This window comes from Salvelinus namaycush, unplaced genomic scaffold (assembly GCF_016432855.1).
Source record: "Salvelinus namaycush isolate Seneca unplaced genomic scaffold, SaNama_1.0 Scaffold1168, whole genome shotgun sequence".
NCBI classification, from domain to species: domain Eukaryota; kingdom Metazoa; phylum Chordata; class Actinopteri; order Salmoniformes; family Salmonidae; genus Salvelinus; species Salvelinus namaycush.
Window position 1 is genome coordinate 21,449 of NW_024057862.1, and position 22,587 is coordinate 44,035.

Genomic DNA, 22,587 nt, shown 5'->3' on the forward strand with positions numbered 1-22,587 from the left:
GTTTATCACCCTGGTCTGCGGGTTTATCACCGTGGTCTGCGGGTTTATCACCCGGGTCGGCGGTTCCATCACCCTGGTCGACGGATCCATCACCCTGGTCGGCGGTTTCCATCACCCTGGTCGGCGGTTCCATCACCCTGGTCGGCGGTTCCATCACCCTGGTCGGCGGTTCCATCACCCTGGTCGGCGGATCCATCACCCTGGTCGGCGGGTTTATCACCCTGGTCTGCGGTTCCATCACCCTTGTCGGCGGTTCCATCACCCTGGTCGGCGGTTCCATCACCCTGGTCGCCTGTTCCATCACCCTGGTCGGCGATTCCATCACCCGGGTCAGCGGCTCCATCACCATGGTCAACGGGTTTATCACCCTGGTCAGCGGTTCCATCACCCTGGTCGGCGGGTTTATCACCCTGGTCAGCGGTTCCATCACCCTTGTCGGCGGTTCCATCACCCTGGTCAGCGGTTCCATCACCCTGGTCGGCGGGTTTATCACCCTGGTCTGCGGGTTTATCACCATGGTCTGCGGGTTTATCACCCTGGTCGGCGGATCCATCACCCTGGTCGGCGGTTCTATCACCCTGGTCGGCGGATCCATCACCCTGGTCGGCGGATCCATCACCCTGGTCGGCGGTTCCATCACCCTGGTCGGCGGTTCCATCACCCTGGTCGGCAGTTCCATCACCCGGGTCGGCGGTTCTATCACCCGGATCAGCGGTTCCATCACCCTGGTCAACGGGTTTATCACCCTGGTCGGTGGTTCCATCACCCTGGTCGGCGGGTTTATCACCCTGGTCGGCGGTTCCATCACCCTTGTCAGCGGTTCCATCACCCTGGTCGGCGGTTCCATCACCCTGGTCAGCGGGTTTATCACCCTGGTCGGTGGGTTTATCACCCTGGTCTGCGGGTTTATCACCGTGGTCTGCGGGTTTATCACCCGGGTCGGCGGTTCCATCACCCTGGTCGGCGGATCCATCACCCTGGTCGGCGGTTCCATCACCCTGGTCGGCGGTTCCATCACCCTGGTCGGCTGTTCCATCACCCTGGTCGGCGATTCCATCACCCTGGTCGGCGGTTCCATCACCCTGGTCGGCGGTTCCATCACCCTGGTCAGCGGTTCCATCACCCTGGTCGGCGGGTTTATCACCCTGGTCGGCGGGTTTATCACCCGGGTCGGCGGTTCCATCACCATGGTCGGCGGGTTTATCACCCTGGTCGGCGGGTTTATCACCCTGGTCGGTGGGTTTATCACCCTGGTCAACAGGTTTATCACCCGGGTCGGCGGTTCCATCACCATGGTCGGCTATCACCCTGGTCAGCGGGTTTATCACCCGGTTCGGCTTGTTTATCACCCTGGTCGGCGGGTTTATCACCCTGGTCGGCGGGTTTATCACCCTGGTCGGCGGGTTTACCACCCTGGTCAGCGGTTCCATCACCCTGGTCGGCGGGTTTATCACCCTGGTCTGCCACTCACTTTCTGAACTAGTTCTAGTTTTGTCAATGAAACTTGAAAATACCTTCAATACAAAAAAATATGTTTGACGTAAACTTCTGGGAAGAATCATTCAGAATATGAATAATTAAAGGGAATGTTTACTCTGTTGAGCCCTGAAAAGAAACGTGTCGACTATAGTTTAATATTCCCGGTAGAGGCACATTCCACAGAATGTACATACATGTGATAAATAAAAATGATTTTATTTGGTGTTGATAGAAAATGTTCTAGAAGTACTGGGGAACCCCGGTGAAATGATGCAGGTCAAAGCTTGAGAATATGAAACGTGGTGAGTATAAGGATAATATCGAGCGTTCCTTGGTATGTGTGTAACCTAGCTACATATTTAGTAAACCGGGCTTTTAGGGAGAGAAGCCCTCTGTGAAGGGTTCTCGGTGCTGGGGAGCTGTTTACTGTTGTTGTACAAAGGCTTTTGACGGTGTATGAGACGTTCTGTTCTGTCTTATTTGTTGGCCACGCCCTGCCTTCTTTTTTGAAACACTAAACCGACTGAACCTGCCCCACGCCCGCCTTGCTTCCTCTCATCGCATGAGTTGACATGGATAGAAAAGAGCAGAAGCTTTGAACTATCCCAACAGACTCCAGTCCTACCGAACGGAGACAAGTAGAGTGGATAACCCAGTCAGACGAGAGAGCTAACTAGACTAAACACAGACTTGAATACATCGCTACAGTCAGTCCTCTCATGCACCGTCCCGTTTCATCTGTCGTTATTGTTATATGATTATTATTGCGGCCGTTCGCACCTTGTTATTCCGGGAGGAGTAAATCTATATGGCCGCGACGCTGATCACGATGAGCGCTGGGACCGGGACCGGGCCAGGGCAGGACGAGATGTTCTACACCCTACTCAAGCCCATGCTGTCGGAAGGCTTCCCGACCGAGGAGTCGGCTCTGTACGGCTTCGATACTAAGAACGTACTGACGGAAAGGAGTGGACACAGTGACTACACGCACCAGGTAATGTAGTTTCATTCAGTGGATTTCTCCCCGGTGTAGGCTATTCTTTAGCTCAGAATGGGCGAGGTTGGTAGCATGTTGCAAGCACTAAGGCTGCCTGTTTTTCTGTGATAGGGGAATTCTATAGTATTATTTTTTTTAAATGTAGAAGAGATTGACGCTTTAATTGTGCGTAATAATAATGTCTCCTGCTCGTAAATATTTTATCATTCGACGTGTAGGCCTATGGGTCGGGACACAGCAGGAAGATTACATGATTGAGAACGAGAGACATTGTCGGGGAGGCAGGTAGCCTAGTGGTTAGAGTGTTGGACTAGTAACTGAAAGGTTGCGAATCCCAGAGTTGACAAGGTAAAAATCTGTCATTTTGCCCCTGAACAAGGCAGTTAAACCCACTGTCATTGAAAATAAGAATTTGCTCTTAACTGACTTGCATAGTTTAATAAAATTTAAAAAAAATAGCAGACGCATTTAGCGCATAGTTCATTGGAACTGGTAGGACAGGCAGCTAGGACAGGCAGCTATGCCAGACAGTGCCAGTTGCTCACACGCTCACAATTGGTTTCTTGGCTACCATTCCCATCAACAACTGACTCTGTCCGACTCCATCTACTCTCTAACGCACGGTGCGGATCCCGGACCCAACCCGATATAGTAGGTAGAAACTTCCCAGCAATGTCGACAGACAGCCCCGACCGCCTTAATCGGAACACTTGTGACAGATATACATGACCAGTTAACAGCTGGACGATCTAAACGACAGAAATAGAAAAGCTTTTCCTTCAGCCAGCAAGCCATTGCGGAACAGGACAGAGCAGTTACTTTGCGGGACATCGGGAAGTACCAATAGGGAGGGTGTTTTCCTTCCCAATGTCCACTAACCATTTCCTCCATTAGTTGGATCATCTTTTAATGAGTTATTTATGTGCACCTTAAGAGTTAATTAAGAGTGTGTTTTTGTTCCTGAGCAGAAGGAATGGAGAGAGTCAGGTTCATTCCTTCATCATGACCACCTGTCAGTAGGCTGCTGTCCCAAATGGCACCCTATTCCCTATGTAGTGCACTACTTTTAACTGAAGTTAATGGCACCCTATTCCCTATGTAGTGCACTACTTTTAACCGAAGTTAATGGCACCCTATTCCCTATGTAGTGCACTACTTTTAACTGAAGTTAATGGCACCCTATTTCCTATGTAGTGCACTACTTTTAACCGAAGTTAATGGCACCCTATTCCCTATGTAGTGCACTACTTTTAACTGAAGTTAATTGCACCCTATTCCCTATGTAGTGCACTACTTTTAACCGAAGTTAAAGGCACCCTATTTCCTATGTAGTGCACTACTTTTAACCAAAGTTAAAGGCACCCTATTTCCTATGTAGTGCACTACTTTTAACCAAAGTTAAAGGCACCCTATTCCCTATGTAGTGCACTACTTTTAACCGAAGTTAAAGGCACCCTATTCCCTATGTAGTGCACTACTTTTAATCCCAGCCCTATGAGGGTGCCGTTTGGGAAGCAGATAGTGCCTGTTTAAAGCCCTCTGGTCTGGTTGGTGTGAGTACAGTTTACAGCTGAGGGGGGAATGTAGCAGCAGCTCACTGAAGGCTACTTGATAAATGTTTGACTGGTGACTCTGTCTCTGTCTGTCCTATCAAACATTACTACCGGACTCCTCATCCCACTGGCCACCACATAGTTTCAGCATGAAACATGTCAAACACTGGTTCTGAACTCTTAAATGGACAATACAGATGTAGTATCTTAATTTGATCACTCTTTTCTTGCGGAGAATTTAAACTCTGCATCGAAAACTCATACTAACACACGATTATATTTACAGCATTGCACTTTTCGTGTAGTCTACTTTCGGGCCAGCTAATAGCCTATCGACCGATCAAGTACCGTTATGGACTAAACGTTCAGATCCTATTGCTGCAGGATTATTTCGCTGTGACAATATAGGTCAAATTAAGATCCTACATCTGTATGAGGTTTGAAATGATAGATGAAGTTGAATTAGACGTGCTCAAATTTTGTTGGTACCGCTCCACAAAAAAGGAAGAATTCACAATTTTCTCTGAAATACTTTTATCAGTTTCAAGTTCATTGGCATCCGCCATTTTTCTATTCCATATTTAATAGAAATCAGCTTTTGATTTTATTTTTTATTCAACATAATATTGTAAATAATAAAATGACATGGACACAGATGATGGGACCCTTATTAACCTAATATTTTGTGGCACAACCCTTCAGAGGTAATCACTGCAATCAAACGTTTTCTGTAGCTCTCAATGAGACTTCTGCACCTGTTAACAGGTAGTTTGGCCCCCTCTTCCTGAACAAACTGCTCCAGCTGTCTCAGGTTTGATGGGTAACTTCTCCAGACTGTAAGTTTCAGCTCTTCCCATAGATGTTCGATAGGATTCAGATCAGGTCTCATTCGAAGGCCACTTCAGAATAATCCAAAGTTTTGTTCTTGTCCATTCTATGGGTGTTGTTTGGCTGTGTGTTTTGGGTCGTTATCCTGTTGGAGGAAACCATAACCTGTGACCGAGACAGAGCTGTCTGACACGTTTCTCTCCAGAACACCTTGATAGTCTGGAGATTTAATTTGTGCCCTGAACAGATTCAAGGCGCCCTGTGCCAAGCGCAGCACAGCTAGCTCCATAACATAACCCAGCCTCATCCACGTTTCACTCTAGGAAGTTGTGTTCGTTTCTTTGGAAACTTAATTTCTTCGTCTGTGAACATAGAGATGGATGTGACTTGCCAAAAAAGCTACAGTTTTGACTCATCTTTCCAAAGAACATTTCTCCCAGAAGGATTGTGGCTTGTCAATATGCATTTTTGCAAATTCCAGTCTGGCTTTTTTGTTGTTGAAGTTTTTCTTTCAAAAGTGGAGTCCTCCTGAGTCTTCTTCATTGGAACCCACTTTCGCTCTGGAGTCTTCCTGCGTCTTCTTCTATGGAACCCACTTTCGCTCTGGAGTCCTCCTGCGTCTTCTTCATTGGAACCCACTTTCGCTCTGGAGTCTTCCTGCGTCTTCTTCTATGGAACCCACTTTCGCTCTGGAGTCCCCCTGCGTCTTCTTCTATGGAACCCACTTTCGATCAAAAAAGCGAAAACCCCTTGGAGTTCAGCTTGTATCTCTTTGGCAGTTATCCTTGGTTCTTCTTCTACAATGCGCACTATCCTTCTGTTCAATCTGGGGTCGATGTTCCTCTTGCGGCCGCGCCCAGGGAGGTTGGCTATAGTTCCACGGACCTGAAACTTCTTCTTAAATAATATTTTCAAACTGTTGTTACAGGAACATCAAGCTGCTTGGAAGATGATCTTGTAGCCTTTACCTCTACCTTTACCTCTACCTTTACCTCTACCTCTACCTTTACCTCTACCTTTACCTCTACCTTTACCTCTACCTTTACCTCTACCTTTACCTCTACCTTTACCTCTACCTTTACCTCTACCTCTACCTCTACCTTTACCTCTACCTTTACCTCTACCTTTACCTCTACCTTTACCTCTACCTTTACCTTTACCTCTACCATCTACCTCTACCTTTACCTCTACCTTTACCTCTACCTCTACCTCTACCTTTACCTCTACCTTTACCTCTACCTTTACCTCTACCTTTACCTTTACCTCTACCATCTACCTCTACCATCTACCTCTACTGTTACCTCTACCTTTACCTCTACCTTTACCTTTACCTTTACCTTTACCTTTTACCTCTACCTTTTACCTTTACCTTTTACCTTTTACCTTTACCTTTTACCTCTACCTTTACCTTTTACCTCTACCTTTTACCTCTACCTTTTACCTCTACCTTTTACCTCTACCTCTCCCTCTCCCTTTACCTTTACCTTTTACCTCTACCTCTACCTTTACCTCTACCTTTACCTCTACCTCTACCTTTACCTTTACCTTTACCTCTACCTTTACCTCTACCTTTACCTCTACCTTTACCTCTACCTCTACCTTTACCTCTACCTCTACCTCTACCTTTACCTCTACCTTTACCTCTACCTTTACCTCTACCTCTACCTTTACCTCTACCTTTACCTCTACCTTTACCTTTACCTCTACCTTTACCTCTACCTTTACCTCTACCTTTACCTCTACCTTTACCTCTACCTTTACCTTTACCTCTACCATCTACCTCTACCTTTACCTCTACCTTTACCTCTACCTCTACCTTTACCTCTACCTCTACCTTTACCTCTACCTTTACCTTTACCTCTACCATCTACCTCTACCATCTACCTCTACTGTTACCTCTACCTTTACCTCTACCTTTACCTTTACCTTTACCTTTACCTTTTACCTCTACCTTTTACCTTTACCTTTTACCTTTTACCTTTACCTTTACCTCTACCTTTACCTTTTACCTCTACCTTTTACCTCTACCTTTTACCTCTACCTTTTACCTCTACCTCTCCCTCTCCCTTTACCTTTACCTTTACCTTTTACCTCTACCTCTACCTTTACCTTTACCTCTACCTTTACCTCTACCTCTACCTTTACCTTTACCTTTACCTTTACCTCTACCTTTACCTCTACCTTTACCTCTACCTTTACCTTTACCTCTACCTTTACCTTTACCTTTTACCTTTTACCTCTACCTTTTACCTCTACCTTTACCTTTACCTTTTACCTTTTACCTCTACCTTTACCTCTACCTTTACCTTTACCTCTACCTTTACCTCTACCTCTACCTTTACCTCTACCTTTACCTTTACCTTTACCTTTACCTCTACCTTTACCTTTACCTTTTACCTTTTACCTCTACCTTTACCTCTACCTTTACCTTTACCTTTACCTCTACCTCTACCTTTACCTTTACCTCTACCTTTACCTCTACCTTTTACCTTTACCTCTACCTTTTACCTTTACCTTTTACCTCTACCTTTACCTCTACCTTTTACCTTTACCTTTTACCTCTACCTTTACCTCTACCTTTTACCTTTACCTTTTACCTCTACCTTTACCTTTTACCTTTTACCTCTACCTTTACCTCTACCTTTACCTTTACCTTTACCTCTACCTCTACCTTTACCTTTACCTCTACCTTTACCTCTACCTTTTACCTTTACCTCTACCTTTTACCTTTACCTTTTACCTCTACCTTTACCTCTACCTTTTACCTTTACCTTTTACCTCTACCTTTACCTCTACCTTTTACCTTTACCTTTTACCTCTACCTTTACCTCTACCTTTTACCTTTACCTTTACCTTTACCTCTACCTTTACCTTTACCTCTACCACGCTTGTCTATTATTGTCTTTCTGATCTCCTCAGACAAATCTCTCCTTTACTGTCTCTGGTCCATGTTCAGTGTGGTGCACACAATGATACCAACAGCACAGTGACTACTTTTCTCCATCTAAATAGGCTGAATGACTGATTACAAAGATTGAAGACGTGTGTGTGTGTAATACTAATTAAAGAAACAAATTAGTTTGAAAATATCACTATAATCCAATTATTTATTTTATTTTCTAAAGGGTACCAACAAATGTTTCGAGGCCGTTTTTAGAATATATTTGTAGAATAAGCAAAAATTCATCTCTTTTTCATAGCTTCTTTGCTTTATTCTGACACACACCAAAGGCATGCAAGTATACATGATAAAATAGCTTTTAATTTCATCACTTTTCAGGAGGAATGAAGCGTTATTTCAATGAGCTGTAAGGGTACCAACACATTTGAACACGTCTGTAAATGATTGAAGTTAATGTAGATTCCTTAACGTATTCTTTCTGTCCAAAATACAGCTGTTGATGATACTGATTTGTATCACTTGATGATCAAACATGTAAGCAAAAATCAATTAAAAGATTGGTTCACTATTAAGTTAATTAAAACAAAATCAATTAAAAGATTGTTTCTCTATTAAGTGTGGCTCATTAAGTGTGGCTCAGTTGGTAGAGCATGGCGCTTGCAACGCCAGGGTTGTGGGTTCGATTCCCACGGGGGGCCAGTACAAAAAAAAAAAAAGTATGAATGTATGTACTTGTAAGTCGCTCTGGATAAGAGCGTCTGCTAAATGACTTAAATGTAAAATGTAAGTTAATTAAAACAAAATCAATTAAAGGATTGTTTCACTATCAAGTTAATTAAAACAAAATCAATTAAAAGATTGTTTCACTATCAAGTTAATTAAAACAAAATCAATTAAAAGATTGTTTCTCTTAAGTTAATTAAAACAAAATCAATTAAAGGATTGTTTCACTATCAAGTTAATTAAAACAAAGTGAAATACTAAAAAAAACTAAAACATCTTGATTATTTTTTTATAACATTCCATTTACATCCAAAATAGAGATTTGGTTCAGAATTAATAATGAGCCAACCGTTTTAAGCCTGTCTTCTTCTCTCCTCAGACAGGGAAGAGTGAGCTGGATAAGTATCTCTCCCCCCAGACGCCGCTCCTGATGCCCCATCCGGACCCTCCAGAGCAGAACAAGTCTCGGCGGGACAGTGCCTCTGTGATGGATCACTTCTTTAGCGACGACCAGGGTGGATCTCCTTACAGCATCAACATGAACGTCTTCCTACCCGACCTGGCCTACCTGAGGATGGGCTTGTGTCGGCCGGCACGCCCAGGGCCTGGAGGTAACGGTGGAGGCATGGGCCAGCAGGTCAAAACAGAACCTCCTGCCTCCTCTCCCTTCGTCCATCCTCACCCTCACTGCCCCAGCAGTAGCGTCCACGGTAACAGCATCAGCCTTTCCACGGTAACGTCGGTGTCTTCTTCTTCGTTACCAGAGTTCACTAGCGTGTTCAGCCCGTCGGGTGGCGGTGACCCGACCTCTGACGCCGTGGCAACGGGCGGTTCTGTTTACGTGAAGGAGGAGCTGGGGTCGTTCGATCTGCCTCACGACGACTCTCTGTTCCAACTGCTCTCTGCAGAGCTGGACTCCGCCCCTCTCGCGCCCATGCATCACCACGGCAACAATGCTCATCACCGGGCGGGGCAGCATCACGGAGGTTCCGGTCCCTCGCCCATCATGCACACCTTCCACGACCTACACTTAGCCGCCCAGGCCCAGCAGCAACACCAACAACTACAGACTGCCAAGTCAAGCTACTGTGGTGGGCTGCACAGTGTGGGAGGGGCCTACCCCCACCCTCACTTCCTCCAGCAGCCCCAGCACCATCAGGCCAAGGCCCCCTACCTGCCCCCCTCTCCTCCCAGCTCAGAGCCCAGCTCCCCAGATCGTCAGAAGGACCTCCTTCAGAACCTCTCCCCTCCCCCTTCCTATGCCGCCACTATCGCCTCCAAGCTGGGAGTCAGCGTCTCCCCCAGTCTTTCCCCCACCGGTGTGGCTCGGCCCCCAGCCTCAAGTCTAACTCAAGCCCCAGGCTCCGGCCCAGCTCCAAGCCTGAACCAGTCCATGCAGGTCCGCTACAACCGCAGGACCAACCCAGACCTGGAGAAGAGGAGGATACACCACTGTGACTTCCCAGGTCAGGACTCCCTCCCTCCCTCCCTCCCTCCCTCCAGGTCAGGACTCCTCCCTCCCTCCCTCCCTCCTCCCTCCCTCCCTCCCTCCAGGTCAGGACTCCTCCCTCCCTCCCTCCCTCCCTCCAGGTCAGGACTCCCTCCCTCCCTTTGTGCTTGTTCCTAGCTCACATGCAATACGTTCTTTACCATCAATTAGCTCAGTGTCTATAGGTCTGTAGTGTCCTGTGTTATGGGTGGTGGTCTGACTCAGTGTCTGTAGTGTCCTGTGTTATGGGTGGTGGTCTGACTCAGTATCTGTAGTGTCCTGTGTTATGGGTGGTGGTCTGACTCAGTGTCTGTAGTGTCCTGTGTTATGGGTGGTGGTCTGACTCAGTGTCTGTAGTGTCCTGTGTTAGGGGTGGTGGTCTGACTCAGTGTCTGTAGTGTCCTGTGTTATGGGTGGTGGTCTGACTCAGTGTCTGTAGTGTCCTGTGTTATGGGTGGTGGTCTGACTCAGTGTCTATAGTGTCCTGTGTTATGGGTGGTGGTCTGACTCAGTGTCTATAGTGTCCTGTGTTATGGGTGGTGGTCTGATTAGCTCAGTGTCTATAGTGTCCTGTGTTATGGGTGGTGGTCTGACTCAGTGTCTGTAGTGTCCTGTGTTATGGGTGGTGGTCTGATTAGCTCAGTGTCTGTAGTGTCCTGTGTTATGGGTGGTGGTCTGATTAGCTCAGTGTCTGTAGTGTCCTGTGTTAGGGGTGGTGGTCTGATTAGCTCAGTGTCTGTAGTGTCCTGTGTTAGGGGTGGTGGTCTGACTCAGTGTCTATAGTGTCCTGTGTTATGGGTGGTGGTCTGATTAGCTCAGTGTCTATAGTGTCCTGTGTTATGGGTGGTGGTCTGACTCAGTGTCTGTAGTGTCCTGTGTTATGGGTGGTGGTCTGACTCAGTGTCTATAGTGTCCTGTGTTATGGGTGGTGGTCTGACTCAGTGTCTGTAGTGTCCTGTGTTATGGGTGGTGGTCTGACTCAGTGTCTGTAGTGTCCTGTGTTATGGGTGGTGGTCTGACTCAGTGTCTATAGTGTCCTGTGTTATGGGTGGTGGTCTGACTCAGTGTCTGTGGTGTCCTGTGTTATGGGTGGTGGTCTGACTCAGTGTCTGTAGTGTCCTGTGTTATGGGTGGTGGTCTGACTCAGTGTCTGTAGTGTCCTGTGTTATGGGTGGTGGTCTGACTCAGTGTCTGTAGTGTCCTGTGTTAGGGGTGGTGGTCTGACTCAGTGTCTGTAGTGTCCTGTGTTATGGGCGGTGGTCTGACTCAGTGTCTGTAGGTCTGTAGTGTCCTGTGTTATGGGCGGTGGTCTGACTCAGTGTCTGTAGGTCTGTAGTGTCCTGTGTTATGGGTGGTGGTCTGACTCAGTGACTGTAGTGTCCTGTGTTATGGGTGGTGGTCTGACTCAGTGTCTGTAGTGTCCTGTGTTATGGGTGGTGGTCTGACTCAGTGTCTGTAGTGTCCTGTGTTATGGGTGGTGGTCTGACTCAGTGTCTGTAGTGTCCTGTGTTATGGGTGGTGGTCTGACTCCGTGTCTGTAGTGTCCTGTGTTATGGGTGGTGGTCTGACTCAGTGTCTGTAGTGTCCTGTGTTATGGGTGGTGGTCTGACTCAGTGTCTATAGGTCTGTAGTGTCCTGTGTTATGGGTGGTGGTCTGACTCAGTGTCTGTAGTGTCCTGTATTATGGGTGGTGGTCTGACTCAGTGTCTGTAGTGTCCTGTGTTATGGGTGGTGGTCTGACTCAGTGTCTATAGTGTCCTGTGTTATGGGTGGTGGTCTGACTCAGTGTCTGTAGTGTCCTGTGTTATGGGTGGTGGTCTGACTCGGTGTCTATAGTGTCCTGTGTTATGGGTGGTGGTCTGACTCAGTGTCTATAGTGTCCTGGGTTATGGGTGGTGGTCTGACTCAGTGTCTGTAGTGTCCTGTGTTATGGGTGGTGGTCTGACTCAGTGTCTGTAGTGTCCTGTGTTATGGGTGGTGGGCTGACTCAGTGTCTGTAGTGTCCTGTGTTATGGGTGGTGGGCTGACTCAGTGTCTGTAGTGTCCTGTGTTATGGGTGGTGGTCTGATTAGCTCAGTGTCTATAGGTCTGTAGTGTCCTGTGTTATGGGTGGTGATCTGACTCAGTGTCTGTAGTGTCCTGTGTTATGGGTGGTGGTCTGATTAGCTCAGTGTCTATAGGTCTGTAGTGTCCTGTGTTATGGGTGGTGGTCTGATTAGCTCAGTGTCTATAGGTCTGTAGTGTCCTGTGTTATGGGTGGTGGTCTGACTCAGTGTCCTGTGTTATGGGTGGTGGTCTGATTAGCTCAGTGTCTATAGGTCTGTAGTGTCCTGTGTTATGGGTGGTGGTCTGACTCAGTGTCTATAGGTCTGTAGTGTCCTGTGTTATGGGTGGTGGTCTGATTAGCTCAGTGTCTATAGTGTCCTGTGTTATGGGTGGTGGTCTGACTCAGTGTCTGTAGTGTCCTGTGTTATGGGTGGTGGTCTGATTAGCTCAGTGTCTATAGTGTCCTGTGTTATGGGTGGTGGTCTGACTCAGTGTCTGTAGTGTCCTGTGTTATGGGTGGTGGTCTGACTCAGTGTCTGTAGTGTCCTGTGTTATGGGTGGTGGTCTGACTCAGTGTCTGTAGTGTCCTGTGTTATGGGTGGTGGTCTGACTCAGTGTCTGTAGTGTCCTGTGTTAGGGGTGGTGGTCTGACTCAGTGTCTATAGTGCCCTGTGTTATGGGTGGTGGTCTGATTAGCTCAGTGTCTGTTGTGTCCTGTGTTATGGGTGGTGGTCTGACTCAGTGTCTGTAGTGTCCTGTGTTATGGGTGGTGGTCTGACTCAGTGTCTGTAGTGTCCTGTGTTATGGGTGGTGGTCTGACTCAGTGTCTGTAGTGTCCTGTGTTAGGGGCGGTGGTCTGAATCAGTGTCTGTAGTGTCCTGTGTTATGGGTGGTGGTCTGACTCAGTGACTTTCAGTAAACATTACTATTCTCTGTGTGTGTTGCCTCTGAATGATGTGACGTTGAATAATTCAGTAATCGACAGCAGGCTTTTAGCCAGCTCTAGTATGTGTCCCAAATGGCACCCTATTCCCTACGTAGTGCCCTCATTGTGACCAGAACACTGGTCAAAAGTAGTGCACTACATAGGGAATAGGGTGTCGTTCTGGATGCAAGCTCTAGAGATCTGTCAGAGAGACACAGAAAATGGACGACCAAGACAGATTGTTATTGGTTGCATCAAACTGACAGTGTATCACAGCTAGAAAAACACACCAGACAGTCACTGACACACACACACACACACACACACACACACACACACACACACACACACACACATAAACAAACTCCTCTTCGGCTAATATAATACTAATGTACTCCTATATGTCAGCAGCTCTCTCACTAATGTTCGATGATGTCAGATAGCCTCTGGGATTGGAGGGTTACTAAACTCCTCAGCATGTCTTGACTGGCGTGTTGTAAATGGGTGCAGAACTCAGGGAGACGGTGTCGTAGAACTCATAGAGACGGTGTCGTAGAACTCATAGAGACGGTGTCGCAGAACTCAGGGAGACGGTGTCGCAGAACTCAGAGAGACGGTGTCGCAGAACTCAGGGAGACGGTGTCGCAGAACTCATAGAGACGGTGTCGCAGAACTCATAGAGACGGTGTCGTAGAACTCAGGGAGACGGTGTCGTAGAACTCATAGAGACGGTGTCGCAGAACTCAGGGAGACGGTGTCGCAGAACTCAGGGAGACGGTGTCGCAGAACTCAGGGAGACGGTGTCGCAGAACTCAGGGAGACGGTGTCGCAGAACTCAGGGAGACGGTGTCGCAGAACTCAGAGAGACGGTGTCGCAGAACTCAGGGAGACGGTGTCGCAGAACTCATAGAGACGGTGTCGCAGAGCAGGGAGACGGTGTCGCAGAACCCAGGGAGACGGTGTTGTAGAACCCAGGGAGACGGTGTCGCAGAACTCAGGGAGACGGTGTCGTAGAACTCATAGAGACGGTGTCGCAGAACTCAGGGAGACGGTGTCGCAGAACTCAGAGAGACGGTGTCGCAGAACTCAGGGAGACGGTGTCGCAGAACTCATAGAGACGGTGTCGCAGAACTCATAGAGACGGTGTCGTAGAACTCAGGGAGACGGTGTCGTAGAACTCATAGAGACGGTGTCGCAGAACTCAGGGAGACGGTGTCGCAGAACTCAGGGAGACGGTGTCGCAGAACTCAGGGAGACGGTGTCGCAGAACTCAGGGAGACGGTGTCGCAGAACTCAGAGAGACGGTGTCGCAGAACTCAGGGAGACGGTGTCGCAGAACTCATAGAGACGGTGTCGCAGAGCAGGGAGACGGTGTCGCAGAACCCAGGGAGACGGTGTTGTAGAACCCAGGGAGACGGTGTCGCAGAACTCAGGGAGACGGTGTCGCAGAACTCAGAGAGACGGTGTCGCAGAACCCAGGGAGACGGTGTTGTAGAACTCAGGGAGACGGTGTCGCAGAACCCAGGGAGACGGTGTTGTAGAACTCAGGGAGACGGTGTCGTAGAACTCAGAGAGACGGTGTCGCAGAACTCAGAGAGACGGTGTCGCAGAACTCATAGAGACGGTGTCGCAGAGCAGGGAGACGGTGTCGCAGAACTCAGAGAGACGGTGTCGCAGAACTCAGAGAGACGGTGTCGCAGAACTCATAGAGACGGTGTCGCAGAACTCATAGAGACGGTGTCGTAGAACTCATAGAGACGGTGTCGTAGAACTCAGGGAGACGGTGTCGCAGAACTCATGGAGACGGTGTCGTAGAACTCAGAGAGACGGTGTCGCAGAACTCAGAGAGACGGTGTCGCAGAACTCAGGGAGACGGTGTCGCAGAACCCAGGGAGACGGTGTCGCAGAACCCAGGGAGACGGTGTCGCAGAACTCAGGGAGACGGTGTCGCAGAACTCAGAGAGACGGTGTCGCAGAACTCAGGGAGACGGTGTCGCAGAACTCAGAGAGACGGTGTCGCAGAACTCAGAGACGGTGTCGCAGAACTCAGGGAGACGGTGTCGCAGAACTCAGGGAGACGGTGTCGCAGAACTCAGGGAGACGGTGTCGCAGAACTCAGGGAGACGGTGTCGCAGAACTCAGAGAGACGGTGTCGCAGAACTCAGGGAGACGGTGTCGCAGAACTCAGGGAGACGGTGTCGCAGAACTCAGAGAGACGGTGTCGCAGAACTCAGAGAGACGGTGTCGCAGAACTCAGAGAGACGGTGTCGTAGAACTCAGAGAGACGGTGTCGCAGAACTCAGAGAGACGGTGTCGCAGAACCCAGAGAGACGGTGTCGCAGAACTCAGGGAGACGGTGTCGCAGAACTCAGGGAGACGGTGTCGCAGAACTCAGGGAGACGGTGTCGCAGAACTCAGGGAGACGGTGTCGCAGAACTCAGAGAGACGGTGTCGCAGAACCCAGGGAGACGGTGTCGCAGAACCCAGGGAGACGGTGTCGCAGAACTCAGGGAGACGGTGTCGCAGAACTCAGGGAGACGGTGTCGCAGAACTCATGGAGACGGTGTCGCAGAACTCATGGAGACGGTGTCGTAGAACTCAGAGAGACGGTGTCGCAGAACTCAGAGAGACGGTGTCGCAGAACTCAGGGAGACGGTGTCGCAGAACTCAGGGAGACGGTGTCGCAGAACCCAGGGAGACGGTGTCGCAGAACCCAGGGAGACGGTGTCGCAGAACTCAGGGAGACGGTGTCGCAGAACTCAGGGAGACGGTGTCGCAGAACTCAGGGAGACGGTGTCGCAGAACTCAGGGAGACGGTGTCGCAGAACTCAGGGAGACGGTGTCGCAGAACTCAGGGAGACGGTGTCGCAGAACTCAGAGAGACGGTGTCGCAGAACTCAGGGAGACGGTGTCGCAGAACTCAGAGAGACGGTGTCGCAGAACTCAGAGAGACGGTGTCGCAGAACTCAGAGAGACGGTGTCGTAGAACTCAGAGAGACGGTGTCGCAGAACTCAGAGAGACGGTGTCGCAGAACCCAGAGAGACGGTGTCGCAGAACTCAGAGAGACGGTGTCGTAGAACTCAGAGAGACGGTGTCGTAGAACTCAGAGAGACGGTGTCGCAGAACTCAGGGAGACGGTGTCGCAGAACTCATGGAGACGGTGTCGCAGAACTCAGAGAGACGGTGTCGCAGAACTCAGGGAGACGGTGTCGCAGAACTCAGGGAGACGGTGTCGCAGAACTCAGGGAGACGGTGTCGCAGAACTCAGAGAGACGGTGTCGCAGAACTCAGAGAGACGGTGTCGCAGAGCAGGGAGACGGTGTCGCAGAACTCAGGGAGACGGTGTCGCAGAACTCAGGGAGACGGTGTCGCAGAACTAATGGAGACGGTGTCGCAGAACTCAGAGAGACGGTGTCGCAGAACTCAGGGAGACGGTGTCGCAGAACTCAGGGAGACGGTGTCGCAGAACTCAGGGAGACGGTGTCGCAGAACTCAGGGAGACGGTGTCGCAGAACTCAGGGAGACGGTGTCGCAGAACTCAGAGAGACGGTGTCGCAGAACCCAGGGAGACGGTGTCGCAGAACCCAGGGAGACGGTGTCGCAGAACTCAGGGAGACGGTGTCGCAGAACTCAGGGAGACGGTGTCGCAGAACTCAGGGAGACGGTGTCGCAGAACTCAGGGAGACGGTGTCGCAGAACTCAGGGAGACGGTGTCGCAGAACTCATGGAGACGGTGTCGCAGAACTCATGGAGACGGTGTCGCAGAACTCATGGAGACGGTGTCGCAGAACTCAGGGAGACGGTGTCGCAGAACTCAGGGAGACGGTGTCGCAGAACTCAGGGAGACGGTGTCGCAGAACTCAGGGAGACGGTGTCGCAGAACCCAGGGAGACGGTGTCGCAGAACCCAGGGAGACGGTGTCGCAGAACCCAGGGAGACGGTGTCGCAGAACCCAGGGAGACGGTGTCGCAGAACCCAGGGAGACGGTGTCGCAGAACCCAGGGAGACGGTGTCGCAGAACCCAGAGAGACGGTGTCGCAGAACCCAGGGAGACGGTGTCGCAGAACCCAGGGAGACGGTGTCGCAGAACCCAGGGAGACGGTGTCGCAGAACTCAGGAGACGGTGTCGCAGAACTCAGGGAGACGGTGTCGCAGAACTCAGGGAGACGGTGTCGCAGAACTCAGGGAGACGGTGTCGCAGAACTCATGGAGACGGTGTCGCAGAACTCATGGAGACGGTGTCGCAGAACTCATGGAGACGGTGTCGCAGAACTCAGGGAGACGGTGTCGCAGAACTCAGGGAGACGGTGTCGCAGAACTCAGGGAGACGGTGTCGCAGAACTCAGGGAGACGGTGTCGCAGAACCCAGGGAGACGGTGTCGCAGAACCCAGGGAGACGGTGTCGCAGAACCCAGGGAGACGGTGTCGCAGAACCCAGGGAGACGGTGTCGCAGAACCCAGGGAGACGGTGTCGCAGAACCCAGGGAGACGGTGTCGCAGAACCCAGGGAGACGGTGTCGCAGAACCCAGGGAGACGGTGTCGCAGAACTCATGGAGACGGTGTCGCAGAACTCAGGGAGACGGTGTCGCAGAACTCAGGGAGACGGTGTCGCAGAACTCAGGGAGACGGTGTCGCAGAACTCAGGGAGACGGTGTCGCAGAACTCAGGGAGACGGTGTCGCAGAACTCAGGGAGACGGTGTCGCAGAACTCAGGGAGACGGTGTCGCAGAACTCAGGGAGACGGTGTCGCAGAACTCATAGAGACGGTGTCGCAGAACTCATAGAGACGGTGTCGCAGAACTCATAGAGACGGTGTCGCAGAACTCATAGAGACGGTGTCGCAGAACTCAGAGAGACGGTGTCTTCGGAAAGTTTTCAGACCCCTTGACTTTTTCCACATTTTGTTACATTAGTCTTATTCTGAAATGGATTAAATAGTTATTCCCCTTCATCAATCTACACACAATACCCCATAATGACATCACAATACCCCATAATGACATCACAATACCCCCTAATGACATCACAATACCCCATAATGACATCACAATACCCCATAATGACAAAGCAAAAACAGGTTTAGACATTTTTGCTAATTTATTAAAAATAAAAAACGATCTACTCTTTACCTCTTAATGACAGAGAACACAGGTTCTTAGAAACGTCTGCTAATTTAAAAACAGAAATACATTATTTACATAAGTATTCAGACCCTTTGCTATGACACTCTAAATTGAGCTCAGGTGCATCCTGTTTCCATTGATCATCCTTGAGACGTTTCTACAACTTGATTGGAGTCCACCTGTGGTAAATTAAATTGATTGGACATGATTTGGAAAAGCACACACCTGTCTATATAAGGTCTTACGGTTGACAGTGCATATCAGAGCAAAAACCAAGCCATGAGGTCGAAGGAATTGTCCCTAGAGCTCTGAGACAGGATTGTGTCAAGGCACAGATCTGGGGAAGGGTACCAAAACATTTCTGCAGCATTGAAGGTCCCCAAAAACACAGTGGCATCATTCTTAAATGGAAGAAGTTTGGAACCACAAACTCTTCCTAGAGCTGGACGCCCAGCCAAACTGAGCAATCGGGGGAGAAGGGCCTTGGTCAGGGCACCCTCTGACAGACCTCTAGAGTTCCTCTGTAGAGAAAGGAGAACCTTCCAGAAGGACGACCATCTCTACAGCACTCCACCAATCAGGCCTTTATGGTAGAGTGGCCAGACGGAAGCCACTCCTCAGTAAAAGGCACATGACAGCCCGCTTAGAGTTTGCCAAAAGGCACATAAAGACTCTCAGACCATGAGAAACAAGATTCTCTGGTCTGATGAAACCAAGATTAAACTCTTTGTCCTGAATGCCAAGCGTCACGCCTGGAGGAAACCTGGCACCATCCCTACAGTGAAGCATGGTGGTGGCAGCATCATGTTGAGGGGGATGTTTTTCAGCGGCAGGGACTGGGAGACTAGTCAGGATCGAGGCAAAGGTGAACGGAGCAAAGTACAGAGAGATCCTTGATGAAAACCTGCTCCAGAGCGCTCAGGACCTCAGACTGGGGTGAAGGTTCACCTTCCAACAGGACAACGACCCTGAGCACACAGCCAAGACAACGCAGGAGTGGCTTCGGGACAAGTCTCTGAATGTCCTTGAGTGGCCCAGCCGGAGCCCGGACTTGAACCCGATTGAACATCTCTGGAGAGACCTGAAAATAGCTCTGCAGCAACACTCCCCATCCAACCTGACAGAGCTTAAGAGGATCTGCAGAGAAGAATGGGAGAAACTCCCTAAATACAGGTCTGCCAAGGTAGTAGCGTCATACCCAAGAAGACTCAAGGCTGTAATCACTGCCTTAGATGCTTCAACAAAGTACTGAGTAAAGGGTCTGAATACTTATGTAAATGTGCTATTTCTTTTATTTTTTATAAATTAGTAAACATTTCAAAACTTGTTTTTGCTTTGTCATTATGGGGTGTGTACATTGAGGATTTAAACATATATATATATATTAGAATGAGGCATTATGGGATGTGTACATTGAGGATTTAAACACATATATATTAGAATGAGGCATTATGGGGTGTGTACATTGAGGATTTAAACACATATATATATATTAGAATGAGGCATTATGGGGTGTGTACATTGAGGATTTAAACACATATATATATTAGAATGAGGCATTATGGGGTGTGTACATTGAGGATTTAAAGATATATATATATTAGAATGAGGCATTATGGGGTGTGTACATTGAGGATTTAAACATATATATATATTAGAATGAGGCATTATGGGGTGTGTACATTGAGGATTTAAACATATATATATATATTAGAATGAGGCATTATGGGGTGTGTACATTGAGGATTTAAACATATATATATATTAGAATGAGGCATTATGGGGTGTGTACATTGAGGATTTAAACACATATATATATTAGAATGAGGCATTATGGGGTGTGTACATTGAGGATTTAAACACATATATATATTAGAATGAGGCATTATGGGGTGTGTACATTGAGGATTTAAACATATATATATATATTAGAATGAGGCTGTAACGTAACAACCTGGGAAAATTCAAGGTGTCTGAATACTTTCAGAATGCATAGATATATAGTATAGTAGAACAGCAGAATCCATAGATATATAGTATAGTAGAACAGCAGAATCCATAGATGTATAGTAGAACAGCAGAATCCATAGATATATAGTATAGTAGAACAGCAGAATCCATAGATATATAGTATAGTAGAACAGCAGAATCCACAGATATATAGTATAGTAGAACAGCAGAATCCATAGATATATAGTATAGTAGAACAGCAGAATCCACAGATATATAGTAGAACAGCAGAATCCACAGATATATATAGTATAGTAGAACAGCAGAATCCACAGATATATATAGTATAGTAGAACAGCAGAATCCACAGATATATAGTATAGTAGAACAGCAGAATCCATAGATATATAGTATAGTAGAACAGCAGAATCCATAGATATATAGTATAGTAGAACAGCAACTGATCCAAGGAGAAACTCGTATTGCGGACCAGAGGGCTCGTATTGTGGATCAGAGGGCTCGTATTGCGGACCAGAGGGCTCGTATTGTGGATCAGAGGGCTCGTATTGTGGATCAGAGGGCTCGTATTGCGGATCAGAGGGCTCGTATTGTGGATCAGAGGGCTCGTATTGTGGATCAGAGGGCTCGTATTGTGGATCAGAGGGCTCGTATTGCGGATCAGAGGGCTCGTATTGTGGATCAGAGGGCTCGTATTGCGGATCAGAGGGCTCGTATTGTGGATCAGAGGGCTCGTATTGTGGATCAGAGGGCTCGTATTGTGGATCAGAGGGCTCGTATTGTGGATCAGAGGGCTCGTATTGCGGATCAGAGGGCTCGTATTGTGGATCAGAGGGCTCGTATTGTGGATCAGAGGGCTCGTATTGTGGATCAGAGGGCTCGTATTGTGGATCAGAGGGCTCGTATTGTGGATCAGAGGGCTCGTATTGTGGATCAGAGGGCTCGTATTGCGGATCAGAGGGCTCGTATTGCGGACCAGAGGGCTCGTAATTGCGGGTCAGAACATTTGATGTATGTTGTGTATATTCCTGAACTTGTGCCTTTTTTTAATAATCCTGATCATATCGTTTTCTTCTTCTCTGTGTGTTGTTTTCCAGGATGTAAGAAAGTGTACACCAAGTCTTCCCATCTGAAAGCCCACCTGAGGACCCACACCGGTAAGAGCTTCTCTCTTTTGAATTAACCGTGTTTAAAAAAAAAGACCTCGTTATTTAAGGCGGGTGGACGGACGTTGGCCTCTTTTATTTTTGGTCGTTCCTCGTGGTGTTGCTAGGCAGGAGCGTGGTGTTGCTAGGCAGGAGCGTGGTGTTGGCATGCGCTACGCATTCAGTACTTGCATGCTGCTCGGGGGGGGGGGAAGTTATCCTCGCCCCGCCCGCCCTCGATATGCCGTTCCGTTAAACAGGCGGATAAGTCGACAACACTTCACAATTCTCCCGCTCTGTGTCAGCAGGAGTTCTAGAATATTGAGGAGTTCTAGAATGTTTCAGGACTTCTAGAACGTTTTCATCTGTGAGGGTTGAGGGGGGGGCTTTCTGTGAGGGTTGAGGGGGGGGCTTTCTGTGAGGGTTGAGGGGGGCTTTCTGTGAGGGTTGAGGGGGGGCTTTCTGTGAGGGTTGAGGGGGGGCTTTCTGTGAGGCTTGAGGGGGGCTCTCTGTGAGGCTTGAGGGGGGCTCTCTGTGAGGCTTGAGGGGGGCTCTCTGTGAGGCTTGAGGGGGGCTCTCTGTGAGGCTTGAGGGGGGTTCTACATACAGTATAACGCTTGGCCGTTAAGAATGCAGTGTGTTGCGTTCCTGTCAACGTGTTATTCCCCTGTTGTCCTCCTGACTGTGTGTGTGAGAGCTCTGTCAACCTGTTATTCCCCTGTTGTCCTCCTGACTGTGTGTGTGAGAGCTCTGTCAACCTGTTATTCCCCTGTTGTCCTCCTGACTGTGTATGTGAGAGCTCTGTCAACCTGTTATTCCCCTGTTGTCCTCCTGACTGTGTGTGTGAGAGCTCTGTCAACGTGTTATTCCCCTGTTGTCCTCCTGACTGTGTGTGTGAGAGCTCTGTCAACGTGTTATTCCCCTGTTGTCCTCCTGACTGTGTGTGTGAGAGCTCTGTCAACGTGTTATTCCCCTGTTGTCCTCCTGACCGTGTGTGTGAGAGCTCTGTCAACGTGTTATTCCCCTGTTGTCCTCCTGACCGTGTGTGTGAGAGCTCTGTCAACGTGTTATTCCCCTGTTGTCCTCCTGACTGTGTGTGTGAGAGCTCTGTCAACGTGTTATTCCCCTGTTGTCCTCCTGACCGTGTGTGTGAGAGCTCTGTCAACGTGTTATTCCCCTGTTGTCCTCCTGACTGTGTTTGTGAGAGCTCTGTCAACGTGTTATTCCCCTGTTGTCCTCCTGACCGTGTGTGTGAGAGCTCTGTCAACCTGTTATTCCCCTGTTGTCCTCCTGACTGTGTGTGTGAGAGCTCTGTCAACGTGTTATTCCCCTGTTGTCCTCCTGACTGTGTTTGTGAGAGCTCTGTCAACGTGTTATTCCCCTGTTGTCCTCCTGACTGTGTTTGTG

The 22,587-nt window shown here is 48.9% G+C and overlaps 1 protein-coding gene across 1 annotated transcript in view; it reads left to right on the forward strand.

Moving 5' to 3' along the window:
• Positions 1-2,064: 2,064 nt before the first annotated feature.
• Positions 2,065-22,587, forward strand: part of LOC120035954 (Krueppel-like factor 5) — a 41,770-nt gene continuing 21,247 nt past the window's right edge. Inside the window, exons 1-3 of the mRNA XM_038982440.1 lie at positions 2,065-2,473; positions 8,862-9,948; positions 21,133-21,192. Coding sequence (XP_038838368.1) covers positions 2,288-2,473; positions 8,862-9,948; positions 21,133-21,192 — 1,333 coding nt within the window. The 5' untranslated portion in view covers positions 2,065-2,287. The remainder of the gene's footprint in view (positions 2,474-8,861; positions 9,949-21,132; positions 21,193-22,587) is intronic.